Source organism: Solanum lycopersicum, chromosome 5 (assembly GCF_036512215.1).
Source record: "Solanum lycopersicum chromosome 5, SLM_r2.1".
Lineage (NCBI taxonomy): Eukaryota > Viridiplantae > Streptophyta > Magnoliopsida > Solanales > Solanaceae > Solanum > Solanum lycopersicum.
In genome coordinates this window covers 25,673,656-25,696,718 of record NC_090804.1, presented here as the reverse complement: position 1 = coordinate 25,696,718, position 23,063 = coordinate 25,673,656, and the positions used below count along the sequence as shown (strand labels likewise).

At 37.0% G+C, this 23,063-nt stretch overlaps 2 protein-coding genes and 1 long non-coding RNA gene across 4 annotated transcripts; 2 read left to right on the top strand and 1 right to left on the bottom strand.

Moving 5' to 3' along the window:
• The first annotated feature begins 1,337 nt into the window (after positions 1-1,337).
• LOC101248391 (probable E3 ubiquitin-protein ligase XERICO) lies at positions 1,338-4,504 on the top strand. The gene is made up of 3 exons (XM_069297987.1): positions 1,338-1,566; positions 3,121-3,183; positions 3,825-4,504. Exon 3 carries the CDS (start codon positions 3,838-3,840, stop codon positions 4,291-4,293), a length of 456 nt encoding a protein of 151 aa, XP_069154088.1. The 5' UTR covers positions 1,338-1,566; positions 3,121-3,183; positions 3,825-3,837; the 3' UTR covers positions 4,294-4,504.
• Positions 4,505-4,655: 151 nt separating this feature from the next.
• Positions 4,656-6,054, top strand: LOC138348550 (uncharacterized). The gene is made up of 3 exons (XR_011221235.1): positions 4,656-4,897; positions 5,096-5,165; positions 5,780-6,054. It is a non-coding gene; the product is annotated as an uncharacterized lncRNA (long non-coding RNA).
• Positions 6,055-7,788: 1,734 nt separating this feature from the next.
• On the bottom strand, positions 7,789-22,227 carry LOC101250117 (GBF-interacting protein 1-like). Of its 2 annotated transcripts, XM_010322773.4 has the most exons (11): positions 21,731-22,227; positions 20,483-20,526; positions 19,703-19,805; positions 19,066-19,180; positions 18,479-18,903; positions 18,146-18,325; positions 13,769-14,162; positions 12,108-12,396; positions 11,785-11,937; positions 10,361-10,816; positions 7,789-8,694 (listed from the first exon to the last, which is right to left on the bottom strand). In XM_010322773.4, the coding sequence occupies exons 1-11, from the start codon at positions 21,912-21,914 to the stop codon at positions 8,407-8,409; spliced, it is 2,631 nt and encodes an 876-aa protein (XP_010321075.2). In that variant the 5' UTR covers positions 21,915-22,227; the 3' UTR covers positions 7,789-8,406. The 2 variants fall into 2 exon arrangements, with proteins under 2 accessions (XP_010321075.2, XP_010321076.2); XM_010322774.4 differs by lacking the exon at positions 18,146-18,325 and having other exon boundaries at positions 21,731-22,226.
• Positions 22,228-23,063: the final 836 nt, after the last annotated feature.

The following is a 23,063-nucleotide window of genomic DNA, read 5'->3' as shown; positions in this document are numbered from 1 at the left end:
CAAAAGGTCAGTACCCCAAGGCCTAACCTCAAATGCATCAAACCAACCAATGGGAGACCTACATCTCCTACCATACAATGCTTCGAATGGAGCCATATCAATGCTTGAGTGATAGCTATTATTGTATAAAAACTCCGCTAAGGGTAGGAAGCTATCCCAATGGCCACCAAACTCTATCACACATGCACGAAGCATATCCTCCAACACTTGAATCGTTCGCTCAGACTGACCATCGGTCTGAGGATGGAACGCAGTACTAAGGTCCAACCTAGTACCCAATTCCGCATGCAATGTTTTCCAAAACTTAGAAGTAAACTGCGTACCTCTATCTGATATGATGGATAGTGGAACCCCATGCAATCGCACCACTTCCGAGATGTAAAGTTTGGCTAACTTTTCTGCATTGTAAGTCACCTTGACCGGAATGAAATGAGCAGATTTAGTTAACCTATCAACAATCACCCAAATAGAATCAAACTTTCCCAATGTCTTGGGAAGACCAACCACGAAGTCCATTGCGATCCTCTCCCATTTCCATTCCGGAATGGGCATTCTCTGAAGTGTTCCTCCGGGCCTTTGGTGTTCATACTTTACTTGTTGACAGTTTGGACACTTGGTAATAAAGTCAACAATATCACGCTTCATTCTACTCCACCAAAAGTGTTGCTTTAGGTCACGATACATCTTGGTTGCACCCGGATGTATAGAATACCTTGAACTATGAGCTTCTGTCAGAATAGTGTTGATCAAATCATCAACACGGGGCACACATACCCTTCCCTTGATTCTCAAAACACCTTCCTCATCGATTTGTGCTTCCTTAGCCTCTCCTCGCAATACCTTATCTTGGATTCTTCTTAGTTTCTCATCATCAAACTGTTTAAAAAACTAACTAGATTGATTAAATTTTGATTTTAATCAATAACCGAATTATAAACACCTCTCCCCTAATTGTGGGAATTCAAAAATTAGACGATTAAATTTCCGCTCAAAAAATATAACACAAAAATAAGCCAAAAAATGATATATATAAAAATAGTAAATTTATGTATAGTAAATTAAGGTCTTAATTGGGTATATTTATGTGAATTTTCATTTACTACAATACAAGTTCTTAATTGTATTTTCTGAAAATTTTCCCTAATGACAAAGCTTTAACTCAGCTGAAGATAAATTGAAATCTGAAAAAAGAAACACAAAATTGAAAGGGACACAATAAAGATGGATTCTTTAATCAACTTTTATAATATAAAGAAATGTTACTGCCAATTGCAAGAGGCAAATTTATGTCACCTTTACCATGAAAAGTACAGTTCCATAATTGAAAAGATTGAACAAAACACAAACTGTAATTTTGTGGTGGGACCAAAGAGAGAGTTTGATCAATCACTACTTTGTTTTGTTGTTTTTTATAAATAGAAGAAAATAAGGGTCTTTTGGAGGTTCATAGGACATGGTCAATCTTGACATTTGTTGTCCTATGATATGAATCTTCACCTCAATCAATCATCAATAACAATCTTCAACTTGTTCAAATTCTACTTCTTTTACCCCACCTTCAAGAAAGTAAGTACCCTTTATTTCTTTATTCTTTATCTTTGCAAAAATCTTGGCCTTTTGCTTTTCTCTTTCTCTTTTTTGGTTATAGGAAACAAAAGTTCGCTTCTTTTTTATGGGATCTTGATAAAAAGTGAGTCTGATCTGTTCTTAGATCTCAATTTTTCAAGAAATATTATATTAGTATATTTTCTGCTTCTGTTCTTGATTTCTCCTTATTGCTTTGGGTACTTGAGGACTTCATCTTGAATCTGAAGGTTTTGTTTGGATGTTTTACTGCATATATAGACTGTTGTTGGTGATCTAAATTTTTTATCTTGAATCTTTATATCCATTTGTATAAAGCTTAGGGCTATAGTTAGAGTTTAGGGGTTAGGTTATACTTTACTAAATTTATATTTTGGGTTTGAAGTTGTATAATTTTGCATTGGAGATTAGGGTTTAGGATGGAAACACAAAGAAGGGCTAAAAAGGGGAAAGTGGCAGCTTAACTTAATAGCTCGATTTCTTGTTCCTGAGCTGAATGTATGCTCAGCCCCTGATACATCGCTATTTTTTAATCCTTGTGTCCAGGGATAATGAGTCGGTTGACTCTTAGAGTATAGCCTCTCTCAGGGTTGGCAATTAGAGTACACCGGCCGGTCTGGTAGCGGGCGAACTAAGGATTTCGTGCTTGCAAGGAAGTGTGCAAGTGGGTGAATGTATCACCAATTATTTTGTCAAGGTTTATAGCATTTCTAGATATAAAAAAGAGGTTGCTTGGATGGTAACTATTTTTCACCTCCAATCCTGAGATTGTGAGCTCAAGTTATTGAGAGAGCAAAATAGTGGGAGCTCCTATGGAGGAGTAAAAAAAGAGCATTTATCTTCACATGTTTTTCTGGAACAGCAAAGTAATGAGAGGATGAGTTTAACAATTTTTGCTTTATTTTTTTGGTAACCTCTTCTTTTTTGGTTGCAAGAAAGCAAAATTGCCTACTTTCTTAGAAAAAGGTTAGTAGTATAGGCTGCTTCAGTTCTTGGATACTTAAATCTTGATTGTTAAATGGCGGAAAGTTGAGCTGAAATGACCAAGGATCTTTTGGAAATGGCCTCTCTACCTTATCAAAGGTAGGGGTAAGGTCCGTGAATACTCTATCCTCCTCAAACCTTATTTGTGGAATTACATTTAAAATTAACAGGACAGAAGATGGGGATTCTGATTAATGGGACTTCTTCCATTTGTTTAGATGTGGCTCCAGTTTTCATTTCTAAACTAGAAATATGCATTCCTAAGTTTCTCACCTGCTCTGTTGTAATGCTTCAATCATCTCTAGATGTTACTTTGATGTGTATACTATAAATCTTAGCCAAGAGAAATCAATCTAATCTGCTTCTGTTGGAGACGTAATACATTAATTAACCGTGATTAAATGAGATAAGTTTACATCATGCATCTATTGGTTTGGTCACTGGTGTAAACGCCCCGTGTGGGTAAGTGTTTACCATATCATAATTTGTGGACTCGCTGTTGTGGTCTGCTTCAACATTTCTTTACAATACCTGATTGCTATTTCTATGCAGATCCAGTGCATTGAGTTCTTCCAAAAGTTTGGCTTGAAGAGAAATTCCTCACATCTACACTAGGTAAATTTTGTATCATTACTAGTCTAATTCTCCAGTAGATGTTATTTGGTCATTGATCTGATGTTTCTGTTAAGTTCGAGTACTTGCGTTATGTCAAAAGTTAATGTATAGTGCTATGAAATGCTTCATGCTTTACAGAAATATACATAAAGAATAACACAAATAACAGTAAAAATGGCTGCTTTGGTGCTTTGAAACTGGTGACTCTTAACCGTTTCTCTTCAAAAATGACCAATGATCAACCTCTATTTGCATTATTTTGCCTTCTGTACTGTCAAAGAAGTATGGACAAGGATGGAACTTTATTGCTTAACTTGAAACGTCCATTGATGCTATACTTCCTCTTAGCAATCTGTTTAATCTTTTTTCTACTTGAGGTCCGAAAGGAAACTAAACCAATTGAGGCCCTTCCAGAATGTGTCAAGTTAGGAAAATCGTTATGAAAAGTAACTTACAGCAAAAAATTTGGAATTATTTGTTTTTATTATACCTATATGAAGATGGATTGAAATGCTGCTTTTGCGGAAAGAAGATGTGGGACTTGATTTTAGACCATCAGTCTCTTTGCTTGGTAACTTATTATATCTTCTTTGAAGTCCTGTATGACGTTCCAAATTGTTGACATTTCTTTCATTATCCAGGTTCCTATTCATAATGGGACTCTCACCATATACGACTCCAGCAGATGCAGGAGTGTTCTGTGTGATTCTGGTTAATACAGCCATATCCATCTCTATTGTCAAGGGAATGGTTCGATCTATCCTTCATGTGATTGGCATCAACTTTGCATCATGGGAAGAATATTCTATTGAAGGCCCTTTGGACCCATTTGAGTGTCGTGGGAGCCCCTCGGGATCATACATGGAGGAGTTCCGAAGCAGAACCCCTGCTGTTCGTTACGATTCATTGTGTTCTAATCACCCTACACAAGAATGCGCGGTATGTCTGGCAGAGTTCAAACATGACGAGGAGATAAACTGCCTCTCATGTGGCCACGTTTTTCATAAGCTGTGTCTCGAGAAATGGCTAAAGAATTGGAATGTCACCTGCCCTCTCTGCAGGAATTACATTATGCCTAAAGAAGGTGAGGAAGATACTTGTCCAATGTGAATTTTGTAGTTTGTCAGGCCTGTTTGATATGTTCTGATGTACAGCTTAGTTGGGTAAAAATTTATTGATGACTGCCTGATCTTTGACACTGCATAATTCTGTAACCTTTTATACTGTAATACTTTGCGTCCTATCACAGTGACGGGTCTCTTTGTTGCGACCAACAATTCATATATTGTTGTACATATGTTACAAAATTGCCAGTTCCTGATGTTTCTCATCTTCTGGTTTAGCTAGCAACCTTATAAGGGAACATTCTAATGCTTGATTGATATGGTGAAATGTCGCACATTCCTAATGGATCTTTTGCATTGTTTGAAAAATTATATGTCAAGGGCACAGGAGGCTTGAGTTTCCTATGAAATAGATCTCTCTAAAATCCCTGCTCATTCAATGTTTGGTTCAACCTTGGCTCTGTTGGGAGCACCACCTGCAGTTGGTGATCCGGATATAGTAGGAGCTTCAATGTGGACACAAGACACTGGTGGGAAACCAAAAGAAAAAATGTCGGCTGAAGGTTGATTATTTTATCTATATATAGTAGGAGCTTCAATGTGGACACAAGACACTGGTGGGAAACCAAAAGAAAAAATGTCGGCTGAAGGTTGATTATTTTATCTATTTATCTTATTTTGTGTCCAGCTGAAGTCTTTTGAATAAGAGGAAAAGGATGGGAAGATAGTATAGAAGAAGTCAAAAGTGAAAATATAACAGAAAGGGGGTATTGTTGCAAGTAAACTGAAGAGTGAAATTTCAGTATTATTTTCAATCTAACAACAATACCATACTTTTGAAATCACAGGTGGAAAGAGTAGCAGATTTTTACTTCTATCTCGTGGATGTAAAGAGGTTATTCTCGGATAACATGCGAGGTGAGTACAACAAATCAAAGTAAATATGAAAAAGAAAAATGACTGAACCAGGCATTACAACTTATAGAAGGGAATAGTAATAACAACAATAAAATAGTATAACGATCGAAATTTACATAATAAAAATTAAAAGCAATACACTATAAGAATATAGCTGATTCATACTACGACGAACAACCCTTCATTATCTACTAACCTTACGCTCACAAACAACACTTCTCCGTCTACCAAACTTATGCCCTATTTGTGACCACAGCCTCTTACTTAAAGTTACGTTTGTTTTTGGTGATTGAAGTTGTGTTATGTCCTGTCTAATCACATTTCTCCCATACTTTTTCAATATACCTCTACCTTTACTTGTACGGACTATATCCAATCTCTTGCACCTTCTCACAATGCGTAACCATCTCAGTTAGACTTTCCTTATTTTGTCCACCACGGAATCACTCCCATCTTGTTGATGATATCCTCATTCTTGATCTTATCGCCCCCGGTATGCCCACACATTCATGTAAGATTTCTTGTTATATTTCTACTTCATAAGTATAAATTTCTTGTTTTAATATTTAATTTCTTACCTACGCAATCTAAAGAAATATTATCAAAATGGACAGGACACATATTATCAATTTAAAAGGAAGAGGATTAAAAGAGTTGTACCAATATGGAAACACAGACAGTAGCAACAGATATTGTAGAATGCATAATGTTTTCCTTCAAACTAAGGAACATTACGCATCAAGTCAAGTGTCAAAAATATCTTGGAAAATAGCTAGGACGGTTGAGGAAATCAAAGAAGTTCAATCCATAACATAAAACTGTTGATATCATGTTGTAAACTATGCAAGGAGAAGCAAAAATTCACTAATTGCGTTTTTTATTATTTCTACACACTTCGACATGATATCAAAAGGAGGCAAAGGTCATGAGATTAAATCTCATTATCACCCAAATTTAAAAAGAATTTCTATGTACTTAACTCACGAAAAAGAATCATACCCACAAGTGAGAGGGCGTGTTGAGAATAACATTAACTAATAAAAGTATGCTCTCTTTAACATCTTAAGCTTTTAGGTGAGATAATTACACACTTCAACATGATATCAGAGCAGACAGAGATCCTGAAATTGAATCTCACCACCGCCAAATTAAAAAGAATTTACGTGTGCTTGACACATGAAAAAGAATCAAGTCACACGCGAAGTAGCATGTTGAAAATACCATTAACTGATAAAAGTGTTCTCTCAACTTAAGAGCTTAAGCTTTTAAATGAAATGATCACACACAACAATTCCCAAGCTTTGATAAATTTTTACTACCAAACAATGTATAGATTGATTTGTCAAATCCAATATCTGAACCATTTTAATCGAGTCCGAAGCCAAAAAGGCAAAAAAAATTATTAAAAATTTCAAAAGGGTACATTATTTTAATTTTTTTGACCAAAAGGACAAAATCGCTATTGATGGAGCGATTTCCTTCTGACAAAATTGAAGCCGTTATTTTTAAAAAAAAACACACAAAAATCGCTGGTAGGGCAGGATTTCCTCCAGAAAAATTCTTTTTTCCTTAAAATCGCTGCATTTGACAGCGATATTGTCAAAATTCTTTTTTAACAAAGTCGCCCCTGCAGCGTTTTTCTCAAAAAAATTAGCTGAACTGTTTGGTGCCTACCTCTATTGCTGCAAAGAGACGAAGACCAAAATGGGTGTTTTTATTAAGCTATTGGACTTGCTTATTTTTGTTTACTTCTTGTTAATCACCATTGTTGCCCTTCCAAAACACATATATCCTCTTGTGTTGGTTGACCTAAAGAGTTGGTACAAACTCCACAATATGATGATTATTTGATTTGTGAGAATCCAATTTTCAAGCCTTGCAAGCCATTTTTTAAAAAAAATATTTACTTTTTTAAGAAAAAGGATCGCGGCAGGGCTGCTACTGCAGCAATTTTTCAATTTTTTAAAGTTTTTTCTTACAGAAAGCGCTGCAGCCATAGCGATATTTTAAAAAGAAACTAAAATTGTTAGAAGAAAGTCGCTCTGTCAAGAGCAATTTTGTCCTTTTGGTTCAAAAATATTTGATATGCCCTTCCAAAATTTTTGCCAATTTTTTTTTGCCTTTTTGGCTCCGGACTACATTTTAATCCAAGTGAGTATTAGGGTTAGTTCTTCAAGAGAGACCCTATGGGTTCAAGCTTCGTCCTCTATCAGAGACTGGCCAAGGACTAAGAAGAAGAGTTGTCATCCATTGAGAAACCATCGTCTTAGTAAAGACGTACTTAAGGACAGTGACAGATTAGCCAGCAATGAAGATATAAGGGGCTAGGATCCATGTATCTTCATATTGATATTTCCCACCAAATAGCAATAAGATCAATAATGTTAATGTCATATTTTCAATATGAATCCTAGAGATCCAACAGAGCATTCAATGCCAAGCTTGTTTATGTGCTGTTTAGATGTACAGTATCTTAACTAAAATACAGCAGATCTTTTATCAGAAACATGTTTCAGGACCCCTCCCCACATTTACTTCATGGCAATGTACATCTGCATTGAGTACTGGAAAAAAACAAAAATAAGACAAATAAAGAAAAGATATACATACATCACAGAAAATCTTGGGCAGAAGCAAGATTCCATAATTTTTCAACAAGCTCTTTAAAAGCTGCATCATATCAATCAATTTACCCCCACATGCAAAACTGAATCAGCATCTGGAAGCACCAATAACAAGAGTCCCAAGTACATCCCTTTGTAAATGTCAAAACTAACTTTACAGATGAAGATGATTGGAAGCAAAAAGAGAGAAATTATGAAAATCCCCTAAACCCCTCATTGCTTTTAACAGTCCTAACCTACCAATAGAAGGATACATACGAAAGAAATGTGAAAAAAAATACCAAAAAGAAAAGAGTTAATGCTGAAAACTATCGAAGGGCTAACAAAATGTAAACGAAAACTGATATGCTTATACCTGCTACAAACTAAAGAATGTCACTATTCGTTACAGGAGGACTTTACCCTTTGAATCCTCAATCCCAAGCAAGAAAAGAGATACCTCGTCTTTTTTCCTTTTTTCCAGGGAGGGGTCTAATAGATTTACAGTCAACCTGCACAGTGCTTGTCTTTTAGGCACGTGCTAGATACTTCCTCCGTCTCCAAACTAATTGTAACCCCCAAAATTGTATTTAAGAATTTCATTTTCTTTCCGGTTTACAAATGGCAGGACCAGCTCCTTAGTAGCTGCTTGGCCAGTTAATTTGTGAATGATGAGGCTGCTGATACACAGTGGCTGTGGGTCCAACCATATCAATTGGACCAGACATGGTCTGTGACTGTTGCATAAGTGGGTGAACAGTCTGTGCTGTCACTGGTTGTGCTGTATGATAAAGACCAGCAATGATTCCATGGCCAGGTTGTGTGGGAGTAAAAGCCACTTGACCCTGGGGTAGGTTGAAAAAAGAACTTGCTTGCAAGCTGGATAAATCTCGACCTGGAGTAATCCACACACCTGAGCCCTCACTCTGCAACAACAAAATTGTTCACACCTTTAAGCCACATAAATGAAGTACAAACCCAAAAAAGATGATACACACAGACCAGAGAGACCTATGGGCTCAGTACTTACATAAAGAACGAGTCTATGTTCAAAATAATCATCTACAAATTTGGATACCTTTATAAAAATTGAACATAGTATCAAAGGTTACACAAAAAATTATTCAGTTGATACAAAACTCAAAGCAAACAGTATAGAAACAGTTACCACACAAAGGTCAGAAGAACAAATCATAGTTGAATCTCACTCATTGTTTAGAAATAAAAGTAAAATAAGTCAGTTTCAAAAGAGGAGAAGCCTTTCTAGACAGACAAGAGGAACATGCCATTTCAATTTCACTGTACGAGCGCAATAACCATCAGTTTGTCCCACTCAAAAGCAAAAGTGTTCGAAAGGAAAATTACTCGACACAAGAATAAGAACATGGGATCCTTAAAATTTTCTTGAAAAAAGGACTGCCATGCAACACAATTTCTAGTTTGCCACAATCATGAAAAAAGAAAATAAAAGTTTCAAACGTTGGCGAAGTATGCACAACCCTACAAGGGCGTAGTAGACCACAGAACCTCCACAAAAGAGGACCACCATCCAAAGCAAATATATATATATACACACACGCACATGCATATACTATAGAACACACGCACAAGTTAAACTCTGGAAACTGCAAGCAAAAATACAAATGCAGGGCAGAGTATAGTTAGTTCTCCACTTTAACTATACTAATGTGCACACTACTGGTCACTCAAATAAGTAAAAAGATAGTAATAACAAACGTGAATACAAGTGCAGTTTGCCCTGAGAGATACAGACATTCACAGAAAGCTCCAAGAATCAATATGGCATCTCCAATATATCAGCAAGAATTAAAAGAATCAGAGTCTGCAGCAGATCAGTCCACGTGCAGGGATAGGAGGCTTTGGAAATATTTTGGAGGTGTTTTAAAAGAGCAGACATAGCCTAGTTTCATCAGTTTTAGGCCCTTTCATTCTGCTCAAATAATTTCAAGTCATGATATAGTAAATAATTTTCACATGGTTGTCTGTTCACTTTACTGGCAAGGTTGTTAGAATTATATCTTCTCACTAGGGGTAAATCAAGGCATAATACATAAATGTGTCCTTTGACTTGGCTTCAATTGGCATCCCGCATCTACGCCCTCAAAATTTGGGTGTGCACAAATAGGCACTTACTATCCAAAAGTTGAATAAGTAGACAGACACATCTTATGTGGCATAATATACGTAGGATGACATGCTGGACATATATTGCCAATAAGGACACCACATAGGACATGTGTGTCTACTTGTTCAACTTTTGGATGGTTTAAGTGTCTGCTTGAGCAAACCCAAAATTGGAGGGCCTAGAAGTCAGTTGATGTAAAGCTAAAGGGCACCGTTATGTATTACGTTGTAAATCAATACAGACCCCATAATTCATCTCTCGTTCTCCTCTGTTTTTGGGATAGCACCCTCTTATTGCTGATCTTAGGGGGTGATCAATCATCATTATACGATCTCCTTTGTTCACCATTCAAAAAGATATAGAAATAATGCGAATGATGTCAATTCAATGTTTCAGTAAGGAAAAAGATAACATGAATATAAATTTGAACTAAACACAAGACCAACCTGTTGTTGGCTATCCTTGAAGGAAGAAGCAGAAAGATCCTCATTAGAAGCAGGGTTTCCACCTCCTGTAGTCGAAACAGGGGTATAGTTGGATGTAGAGGATCCATATGGCCCATACGTCCCAGGCACTCCATTGTGAGTTGAGTTTCCTACATTAGCTCCTGATCTATATTGTGAAGGTGAGTATCTGGGAGCAGCGGCTGGAGGAGGTGGATACACACTACCAGCCTGAGGTTGCTGGGGAAATGCACCATTGCTTAAGAATTGATGGATGGCTGTTGGAGGAACATAATATGGAGAGAAGTAGTGAGCATATGGGATATAATTTGGAGGATAATGAGGCAAATGCATCCCTGTAGCTTGTCGAAATACAGGGAGGGATTGTTGAGTTACAGCTGCTGAACACTGCATAATGCCAGCAGCTTGAGTTGCAAGTGATGTTGGAGCATTTCCTCCCTACATATCATTTGAAATGCATATCAACAAGGCATACCTTACTGTTGAGCTGAAGTTAGCAAGTTGTAAATCAAACAACTGAACGAAAATTATAAACGAACAGGTGGTATACTTCTGTACAGAGTATGAAGGTATGAAATCCACCAGAAGAAATAAAATAAAGTTTGTCCAGTCATAATTATAGAAGGGGCGGCTAGCACCAGGCACGCAACTTACTGCAGATTGTCAAAAGCTATCTTTAATAGATTTACACAATACTTGGTGGTTCACTGCAACATAAAGGGAGAACTCATGGCATTTAGCATAGATCTTCTAATGAATAGAAAATTGGTAAAAAGCATCTAATAAACTTACGGAACTTAGAAAACATTAGCTCAAATGTCACTCAAGGTTCTAAGAATAATGCAATACTAAAAGATTTGGATAGTGTTCACTAGACTATGCAACTAATGCATAGTTTATTAAAAGGATTTTATAATACTCTAGAAATATCTATTGTAACAAATTTCTTGAAGAACACTAATCACTAATAATAGAACTTCACGTAAAAAGCTTTGTACGCTCTACCCTCCCCAGACCCCACTTGTGGGATTTCATTAGGTATGTTGGTGTTCCCATTACATCAAGCTAAAGAATCGACCAACTAGAGACATTGAACTGAATCCTGCTGGACCGCAATCATGATAACAATTATGACTTTCACGAATGCATGGGGCAAAGAGAGATTTTAAGGTGTTAAGCAGAAAAACAAACATTTCGTCTAAGCTAGGGAACATCTATAGTAAAGGAAACTAATCAATGGACAAGATATCATAACTGTGCAAGAGACGAAATTCTGTTGATGCGATGAAAGCATTGGGAGAAGGTGTTGAGTGCATAATCTCCCCCACCCCACCCCACCCCCAAATACTTTCCTGCATAGAGTCATTCAGACAATAGAACATATACTCGATAGAGTACTTTCAAACCTCTTGAGAAGTTTGTGGAGGCACAACTGCAACATTGCCGTTGTACTTGGTAGAAACTCCCGCTGAATGAAAAGGTGAAATGCGGCCATCACCATCGACACTGGAGCGATAGTACTGGGCATAGTAGCTTGTTGGGTCAATTGGTTGCTGAACCTACAGGAACAAATGATTTGTTTTATCAATTCTTGATTGATCGTGAGAACTAAATTTTCATGAATAAGTTAAATCGGTTCCACATGGTCGCAAACTTCTTGTAATATGTCAAATCATCCCAAACAACAATATTTAATATGCAAAAAGTACATCACAGTATGAAGGCTTACGACAAAGTTTGGAAGACGAGAAACATCACGAGACTGTGATTCAGAGATTTCAAAAGGTGCAAGCTGGCTGCCTAATGTTGGTGGCACAAAACCAAAACTGTAGTTTGGGGATGTATGAACAACTGAATACTGATGACCTCCTTGCAGAGTCCCTTGCTTAGATTCACTGTACTCGGGAATGGAGGATGAGACATCTTCTGTCTTTGCAGACAAATTCTCCTGCCCACCTGATGGCGGAGATTGATCAGAACAATCGGCACCCTCTGCAGCTGCTGATGGATTTTGATCACTGCATTCACTCATAAGAATGAAAACATTAACATGTGAATGTGCTACAAACGAAGTATATATAGAGTGTTATAAAAAATACCATCAAATATAAACTACACGGCTAAAGGCAACAAGTTCATATGCACAGAAAACATTTGAAAATAAGGGAGGCGCTTAAAAGCTAAAAGAAAAAGGACAAATTGAATTAAATATTTTACGTCTCAAACTTCTAGAAGATTTTTCTAAAATATAGAATTATTGGCTTCTGTCCAAGAAATTTATTCTCAAAATTTGTAGAAAAAAATTAATTCACAATTGTTTAATATTTTGAAGTAGTTTTTACAAAAAGACATCCAGAAACTGTTTTTCTGAAGTTGCAGTTTGAGGGTGTTTTCAAACAAGAATTTTGCATATTAATTAAAGAAAAAACTATTCTTCTACTCGCAGAACACTCACTTCCACAAGTTTTTTTCATGTAGAAGCAACACCTACCAACACGTCTCAATTTCAACAAGCTATTTTTATGAAAAGTTAATCTCAAAAACTATTTCCAAATGTAGTCCAAATTGCTTTAAAAAAGATACAAGGTCAATGCAGAAGATGGAAAAAGACCATGCATTTGGAATTGGTTTTTGGGTTTGATTTCACAAGAAATTAATCGGGAATGGTTATGGATGAAAGCTGTTTTTTTAAAAGGTAACGGATATTCAATAAAGTTAAGTATCCTTTAATTATGGAAGAAAGTTGTATGTTTGGGTACGGGTTGGTTAGGAAGGTTGGTTTCAAAATCAGATTTTGCTAAGGAAAAAGATTAATCATTGGCTTTTGGTTTTTGAAAACCAGATCAAGTTGTTTTCAAGTTATTTCAAATCATATGCAGTTGGTTTCGTTTTTGGAATGTTTCCTAGACTTCGCCAAAACCATATGCAGCTGGCAACTGTCTGGAAAATTGAAGATTGAGTAATGAGAACCTAGAGAATAAACAAAGCATCACTGAATGACTTCAGTAACTAAAAGTTCAATCTTCAAAATATTGAAAAATATTATTTGAAGATCCAGTTTAGTATTACTGCAAAACTGGACTTCCAGATAAACCATTCCCACATTAATACCCCTATATAATGCATAACGTACTTTTTGTGAGCTCATGTATATATGTAGGCATCCATCAATTAATTGTATGCACTTCTTTTCTAAGTTCTATCTGCAGTATCATATAAAAAACAAAAACAGGCCTTTCCAATAATCCCCCCACATATATTAAATTAGAAAGGTGAAATATACTGGTACTATTCATCCTAATCCTTGATTCCCAGGCAAAAAGGAGGGCAATCAAAAAGCGTTCACAAGTCGCAGGTCAATTGAGGGAAGCAAGAAGTGAAATGACAGACCTCGACAACTGATCATTTATTGTTTCTTCGATATCCTCAGAAGTTCCAGAGAGTGATAGAGTCTTTTCACTCTCAGCAGCACTGTTTGTGCTGATGCGTAAACTCAGGCTAGCTTCAAAACTTCCAAAACAGAAACCAAGTTTTTCCACCTCGGGCACATGAAGGTGGTTAGGGATAATAACATACTGAATATCTGAAATGTGTGATTTTTCTAACTTCTGCTGCAGTTCCAAAGTCCCTTCCCTTGTTTCAACATCGACACCTGGAGGCTGCGGCTGAGTATCGACTTCAGTAGAAACTGTAGAAACATCAGATGAACCAGCAGCAGATGAAACAGAAATTTGAGCAATACTATTGTTTGTAGGCTTTGGCTTCCATTCCATACCAGGACCAGCTGTAGTGAAATACAACGGAAATGTTTTTAGGTTGAGCACGGCATGTTTATTCAAGTAAGAAACCCTAATTTCCAGAGTTCAGCACTTTATTCTCTTCCCATTTAACAGCGAAAATCAAATTTAACAAAAAGCTAGAGTATCATAACGCTCTAAAGCGTCAAATAATGTAACTGTTGAGTCATCTTTAAAGACTAAAGAATACTGATGCATGGCCCTCAACTAGGACTATGGACACGAGGAGGAGAATACAAACCGAAAGATACAAGATAATCAAAAGAAGAAAATTGGAACTGCAAATGAGATTAGGAAATGGCCTTTTATCTCTCCAGCTAAACCAACAAAAGTACCAACCGGAAAAACATTCACTCAGCTAAAGAAAAAATCAATACAAAAAGGTTTAAAACAACAACAACTATGTACCCAATGTAATCCCACAAGTAGGGTCTAGGGATAGTAGATACACAGAGGTGGTTTCTAAAAGACCATCCGCTCAAGTACAAAGAATCAAAGTATATACGAAAAAGAATAGATAGTGAAAAAACATGTCAATTAATAAGGGAAGCAGTATATAGAGCATTCTCTCCGAGAAAGAAAACAGTAACAACAACAAAATAATGTGGTTGCTGAAACTGAAAAGAAAATACATGTATAAGACGAAAACTTCAAAAGCCACGGTGCTCCTTGGCTCCACCAAGCCTAAACCTATCGAAAAGCGAGTCAAAACTCAACCACCTACTACCTTGTACCTTGATCCATAGCCTCCATACCCTCATATCTAAGCCATGCCTCAGTAAGTTGAAGTTGCAACATATCATGTCTAATCACCTCTCTCTAATACTTTTAGGCCTACCTCTTCCTCTCCTCATACCCATTATATCCAACCTCACACCTCCTTACTAGGGCATCTATGCATCTCCTCTTCACATGTCCAAACTAGTCCAATCTCACTTCCCTCATCTTGCTCACCACAGAGGTCACTCTCACCTTATCTCAGATATCTTCATTCTTAAGGTTATCTTTCCTAGTAATTAGTATGTCCACACATCCATCTCAACATCCTCATTTGAGACTTGCTTTTTTTGAACATGAAAATTTTTAATTAGCCAATACTACACCCCATACATAGAAAGGAGAATGTCGTGTTAAAAAAAAATCATCCTACTCAATATGTTAAGACACTTATTACACAAATTAATTAAACCACCATTTTATAGTACTTACATTCAAGTTTTGGGGGTACCTTTTTACCACACAAGACTATGGAAGTGAGCCTCCATTTCGTCCACCTCACACCAATACGAGGTGTCACATCTTCATCGATCTCTCCATTTCCTTATATTAAGGACCAAGATACTTTTTAAAGTTCTCTCTAGGGATGCCTCAAGTATCAAGCCTTACTTCTACGCCTACCCCATATGATGTATCACTAAACTTGCACTCCAAGTATTCTATTTTGGTTTGCTCAACCAAAACCCTTTAAACTCCATGGTCTATCTCCAAACCTCCAACTTAGCATTAACTCCACCGCGTGTCTCATCAGCCAGTACTATATTAGTACTATATCATCTGCAAACAACATACACCATGGCACCTCACCTTAGATGTGATGCATTTAGTCATCCATCACCAAGGCAAATAAAAAGGAGCCAAGTGCTAATCTTGAGTGCAACGCCCTCTTGACTAAGAAATCTTTCGAGTCTCCTCCCATTGTTCTTATCCGAATTTTGGCTCCATCATACATGTCCTTTATCACCATAATGTAAGTCACTGGTACACCTCTAGCCCCATGCATCTCGATATGACCTCTCTTTGAACTTTGTCGTAAGCCTTCTCTAGATCAATGAACACCACATGTAGGTCTTTCTTCCTCTCCCTATACTTTTCCACCAATCTCACAAGACAATAACTTCTATAATAGAACACTTCGGCATGAAACTAAACAAGTTCTATGAACACATCTTTCTCACCCTCATCTCCCTCTCCCTTTCCCAAGCTTCCATTGTGTGGCTTACAATGTTGTTAAAGGCGCGCTTGGGCCTTTAAGCGAGGCTCAAAACAAATTGCTCACTCCATCTCGATTAATGTGTAGTTTAGTGTTGTCATCAAGGTTCTAAGGCATATTTTTCCTTATCAATGAGTTCCTTCTAATGACACTAAACAACTGATATTTCACTTAATTGTTAAAAAATTTCAATAACTTTGTTCATATATTGTCATTCATGTTATAAGTATATGTTTTGGACTAAAACATATATATTAGTGTTTTTCCTTTGCACCTTTTTTCATAAAGCCCATGCTTTATTTGTGTTTTGCACTTAAAGCCCCAATTGACCTTAGACGTTTTTTTTTTGCACTTTTTACTTTTGAGGATACTTGTGGCTTAGCAACTTACTGTAGTTTTGGAAGTCACCCTTGTTCTTTTATAGAGGGAAAATTGTACTATAGCTCCACTCTTCGGGCATTTTTATGTCTTGAAAATGACATTAAACAAGCAAGTCATCCCCTCCGGTCCTATTTGAGCTCTTCTAGAACACCACCAAAGTCTCATCTTACCCTGTCACTCTTCCGTTGCACATTTTCTAAAGGACACCCTTAACCTCCTTAACCTTAATACACCTACAATACCCATAATCCTGGTGTCTCTCAGAGTGCTCTAAATCACCTGACACAATGTCCCTGTCCCCCTCTTCGTTCAAGAGCTTGTGAAAGTAAACATGTCATCTCCTTCTTGAAAGTGTCTTCCACCAATACTTTTCCTTCCCTCGTCCTTGATACTTTCACTTTGTCTAGGTCTCGTGTCTTCCTCTCTCTTGTCTTGGCAAGCCTGTAAAACTTGTTGTCTTCATCTTTGTCTCCAAATTCAACATACAAGCGTCCGAAAGTTGTTGTTTTGTCGCCATAACAGCAAACTTTACCGTCTTCGCAACCTTATACATTTCCTAGTTCATCCATTATTCCTCCTCCTCCTTACTGTTCACTCACTTTGCAAAATCAACCATCTTAGCTTCCACTTAGCCTTGGACTTCTCCGTTCTAGCACCGATCACCTCGATGAACACCAATATTACCTTTCAAAAACCTCAAGACCTTTTTAGCTACGTCATTGATGCCACCAGAAGTCTTATCCAACATGTCATGAGCATCCCCACTACTCCCCCGAGCCTCAGTCAAATTCTCCCCCATATCCCATGCTTGGGCAAGGTAAAGCCACCCCTTTCAATCCTCAACCGTCTTTACAGTACTTTTCTCCCTCTATCTCTTGATCTTCAAGTCCCTAGTCAAGACTCAAGAGGTTATGTTGGGTGATAAGATTCTCGCTAGGAATAACCTTGCGGTCTTACAAAGTCCTATATCCACCTTCTCAAGGAGTAAATAACATATTTGCATCTTGGCCAACGCATTAGGGAAGATAACTAAGTGGTCCTCCTTTGGCAAAAGCTCGAATTAGCTATCACCAACTCGAAAGCTTTAGAAAAATCCAGAAGCAAAGCACCACATCTCGTTTCTATCACCAAAACAAAAGCATCCATGCACATCGTCAAAACCACTAGAAATTGCCTCAATGTGGTCATTGAAATCTCCACCAATGAAGAGCTTATTGGAATGTGATATATTCCACACCATCTCATCCAAATCCTCCCAAAATCACTTTTTGACTTCCTCGTCGAAGCCACTTACTGCAAGTATGCACTAATGACGTTCAAAGAAAACCCTCCAATGACTAGCTTGATCACCATCATCTTGTCATTGATCTGCTTAACTTCACCACTTGCTCCCTTAATTTTGTATCTACTAAAATTCCTACTCTATTCATATACTTAGAGCCTCCTAAATACCACAACTTAAATCCGTCCACAGCTCGATCATCAAGCACCATTAGTAACAATTGCAGAAACAATATCATTTAAAAGTATATTTCAAGGAGGGGGAAAGATAATTATATACTAATGTATTAGAGTATGGAACATGTTTAAACACTATACCTTTTTGTGGCCCAACCAGTGGTGATCGGTTATTGTAATTAGGTGTAGGTCTACTAAGAGAAGAAACACCCTGAGCCGAAGAAGCACTTTGTGGGTTCTCTAGAAGCGGATTCTTTACAAGCCCCTGGAATTTGCTTGACATGTTTGCTTGTACAGTTGAACTTCTAGAGTCAAAAACCTCTATCCATACATAGGCAGAAACAAATACATGAGATCCATTAATTTGGATGACCCCACACCCCAAACAATGACATAAATTGATGATGATATAACAGTATCAATACTGTCAAAAATTAAGGACAAACTACCAGACAGGAGTCTTCACAGGCTTACCAGTGGCTGTCTTGCTTCCGTTAGAGTTGGTAGGAAAATTTTCAAATGGAGCACGCTGGCTACCGACTTCTCTTCGGATTGTGCCTACTGCACCAAGGGGTCGTGAATCATGAGATGGCAAAAGAACAGGATCAGACGCTGAAAAATAAGCTCCTGACGAAGGTGATGAAGACAAGGATGTTGAAGAGTTGCTGAAGTTTGGCATTTTCTGTCCAAGCATATCCCTGGTTCCCACAGACACTCTAGGACTTCTGTTCGCATCATGACTTGCAGATTGCAGAGGTTCCTCCGACTTAATAGAGCCAGCACCCGCAGTGGCTTCAGATTGCTTAATCCCTCTTCCTGCTGATGCATGTGCATTAGGTACAACATTGTTACTCCCAAAAGCTACAACACCAGGACGAATGGCTCTGGCACTTGATGAGCTGAAAAGAGAGAGAATTAGGCAACAAAAATAGTTGAAATCAAACCATGTATAGAAACAATAAACAACGTTTTGTAATCTGAAGAGGTATAACACTGGCAATTCAAGGAGCATCCACATGTTGTAATGCACACAGAGAAAAATACAGAAACATCAATAACACCTTGAAGTATTCTTCCCCTCAACAGTAGGCACGGAAGATGGATTGACACTCTTTCCAGAAACATGACTGGCTCCATTTTCCTTATCAGGTCTAGAGTTCCTTCCACCACCAGCATCTGACCAAGCATATACACGTCAATTATGAATGGATAGGGAAAGAGGGGCTCATGAGTGATAAGACTCAAAAATGAAGATATAGTGAAAATACTCGCAAGTTAAAGGAAAAGGTTTCAATAAGTAATATTAATTGTTGAAAGTCTACCTGTGGCCCAAAAGACAGAATATCAATTCTCTTTGTTGTTGTTTGGCTAGTGCAAAGGCATCTTTAAAAAAAATTGAAGTATGAAGTAGTTATAACTTTGGAGCAACTTGTAATTTGATTAGATATATCAGGCAAAATTTGTGATCGTTGATTATAAGCAGCATCAAGATCACAATGTGGATTCTTACAGATGCCAGCCTTTTGTCATTTGGCAAAAATGGAAAATGGAGGAAAATAAAAGGAAACTAGGTCAAGCAATTAAAAAGAACACTAAAATCAAGATATCAAAAAATGACAAATATGAAATCACCATGTTCAGCTTCGGCAGCATAAGGTATCACAAGTCAGAGAAAATAATAACAAAATGGATGTTTACCAAGCAAGACATGGCGAGGAGTGAAGTTTCCCCGACTCCCCTTGTTCCCCCTCCCCTGCATAGCTGGTTTCCACGTTGGCTCAGCAGACTCCTTGTTCAAATTCTGGAGAAAAAAAAAGGCAAATTAAGTAATAACAATACAGAATCAGCCCGTGAAAGGCCATGAATGCATGTCAGCCAGCACTTCACATTTATTGGGTCACTAAGAGAGAACATGTGAAACAATTAAGCAAAATACTGAAATTGAATTATAGCATGGAATTCTACGGGGGGGAAGAAACTCATATGACATTTATGGGGTCCAAGACCTATAAAAGAACCGATTCAGCCAAGGTGTTCATGCCTATCTGCACATTCCCCCTTTTACTATTGACCAAACAAAATAGACATTCGATGCATCATAGAAGTGATGATGTTCTTCAGCACATCAACCAGATAAGTTGTAACTTTGATGACAGTGGTTAAATAGAGAAGGCATTAACACATGCTGAACAGCCTTATCTTAGCAAGAGGTTTGTTTGAAAGGGTTCATTACATTCTTTTTATTGTCGAGCAATAACAATAAATTGCTCCACCACCCTACGTTCAATGTTGATTTCATGAATCTGCATCAGCTTGTATAATTACTTGTCAGTGTGCATGTGTGCACTACATTAAGCTCTTTGGGCATCTAGAATCAGCTGAGACCTTATTTTGCAAATCCCCCACCCAGAAAACATTAATTCCCTATGGATCTTTGTAGAGAGCATTGTGAGCATGCAAAACAGTAGCTAACCATACCTCTCTTCTTCTGTCGCGTTTCCTTTTTACTTCATGGAATGTATCTGTAAATAACCCCTCAATAAGATGAGTTAGGAAAAACAAATTTTATATTGCAATAGCTAGGAGGCATAACAATAAGAAGATCCTGGCTGGGGCAATACACATGGGCTGTAGTTTTAAAAAAGAACAAAAAACTCACAGAATATTAAAAATAGAAAATAAGATAACACATAAAAAACACCTATCTATGCATCTTTTATGTGCACATGTGCAAATTTCCCTTTGGTCTTGTTACCAGGAAATCCATAGGTTACTTGTGCACATATAAAATTATCTAATATCAGCAAGACCAGAAGATGCAGAAAGCAAAATTTAATGCTCCAACCATTTGAAGGTTCCGAATTCTTTTAAAGAAGGCATCCGAACCAACCATCATAAATGTAACGAAACAAGAAAGAAGAACCGACAGCCAAATTAATTGCTTTGTTACTACTAAATACAAAATCGACAACTCTGCCACGCACCAAATAGACGGTGAGAAGTTTGACTAAACCTTCTCGATGACAAACTTCATCAAAACAAAACTTGTTGATAACTACAAAATGTTATCTTGAACAAAAATAAAATACACATCATCAATCACATGTGTTCTCAATCTCAAAGTAGTTAGGACCAACTCTCTCTATTTTTTGTTAAGTTGTTGGCTATGTTGCTTGGACTCTTCAAAAATGTCAATGAATGTGTGTCGGATTCTCTTCTTCAAAGCAGCGCATTTTTGGAGAATCCGACACAGGTGCGACTGCATTTTTGGAGAGTTCGAGCAACATAGGTTATTGGAACTGATATATGAATCCTTTCTGGCCATTCTGTTGTGGTCTCAAGTCATTCCAATACTTTAAAAAAATGATTTTAAGGCAAATTCAGGGTTCTCTAAAACTAGAGGTTCTGTCAATGTAACTGCAGCAAAAAAAAAAATAATAATAACTGGGACGGTGAAGCCATCTCTATCAAAACAAAAGGGGATTTAGGGAAAGCTGCATTGAGGACCAAAATAAATTAAATATACTGTTTTTACACATTAAGACAATTTTATCAGCCCTGATAATGTCCAATATTAAAACCAATCAAGAAGTGACCAAATTAGTATGAGAATGAATGTAACAAGAACACAAAAGGCAAGAAAATAAAATACGTGGGCAGAAGTGAGTATATAGTAAAATGAAGAGATCCCAAATGAAAAGAAGATGATCCAAAGGCAATACTGACCCTGATAAAGAAGTTTTTGTGCAGTCTCATTGGGATCCATCGAACATTCCTTGAGCATTGCATATATCTCATCGTCACTGTGATTCCCAGTGATCTCCTTGATGTTGTGGATCGTTTTCTTCACAGTGCTTGGGATTGAAACCCTAGCTCCTCCTCCACCGACTCCACTGTTGTTGCTACTCATCTTCTTCTTCACCACCCCCACCAACCCACAAATTCCTACCTCTATATATATATAATATTATATATATATATATATATATATATATATATATATATATATATATATGTATTTTACTGTATCTATATGTTTAGAGAGAGAAAAAGGGAGGAGAGAAAGAGGGAAAAGAGAGTAATTGATTTTGGTGAAGAGGGGAATACAAAGAGAAGACTTAGGAGAAGGGTTTTGATTTTTGAATATCAAATTTCATTCATTTTTTATTTTTATTTTTTGTATATATATAAAACAGAGAGGGAGAACTCACCTATGTGGAATAGTGGAGAAGGGTTTTGATTTTTGAATATCAAATTTCATTCATTTTTTTTTTTTAGTATATATATAAAACAGAGAGGGAGAACTCACCTATGTGGAATAGTGGAACCTTTTCTTTTTTTTAGGGAAAGGTGGGGCCCTTTTACTATAGAGAAGGGGGGGAAAATGTGAATTGCACTTGCTAAGATTTGAATCATAATGATATATGTAATTTAAGATGTAATTGCAATTATTAGAACATAAGTTTAAAAGGCTTTCTTGGACATTTCATTATTTATTTGCAACAATAACAACATACTTACCATAATTATATAAGGGAAAATTATATATAATAGCAAACTAATAACTTAAAATAAATGGAGTAGATAGGGTTTGATTTAATTGTGCTTCAAAGCAAACGTTTGCAATAAATTTTCAGGCGCCTCTCTTCTAAATATCTCACTCACCACTCTCCTCCAATCTCTCGTTCGCGTCCTCACTTTTTACACAAATACAAGTGTATAAAAATTGTTTCTAATTGTATAAAGCAGAGAAAATTGTATAAATACATATATTTTTGTTCCCCTCTCTCCCCTCTTCAAAATCTCGCTCGCCACTCTCCCAAATCTCGCTCGTCATCCTCGCCTTTCTCACTTATACAAACAGAAGCGAAAGGTATAAATTGTGTTTCTGTTTGTATAAAGCGTGAGAAAATTGTATATACACATGCAAGTACATATATTTTCGTCCTACACACTTATAATTATACAATAAAAATACTCCCCTGCCCAGTTTATTTTGTCTTTCTCTCTTTTTTGTTTTATACAATTTTCAAATTGTATTGTATCTAATTTCTCTCTT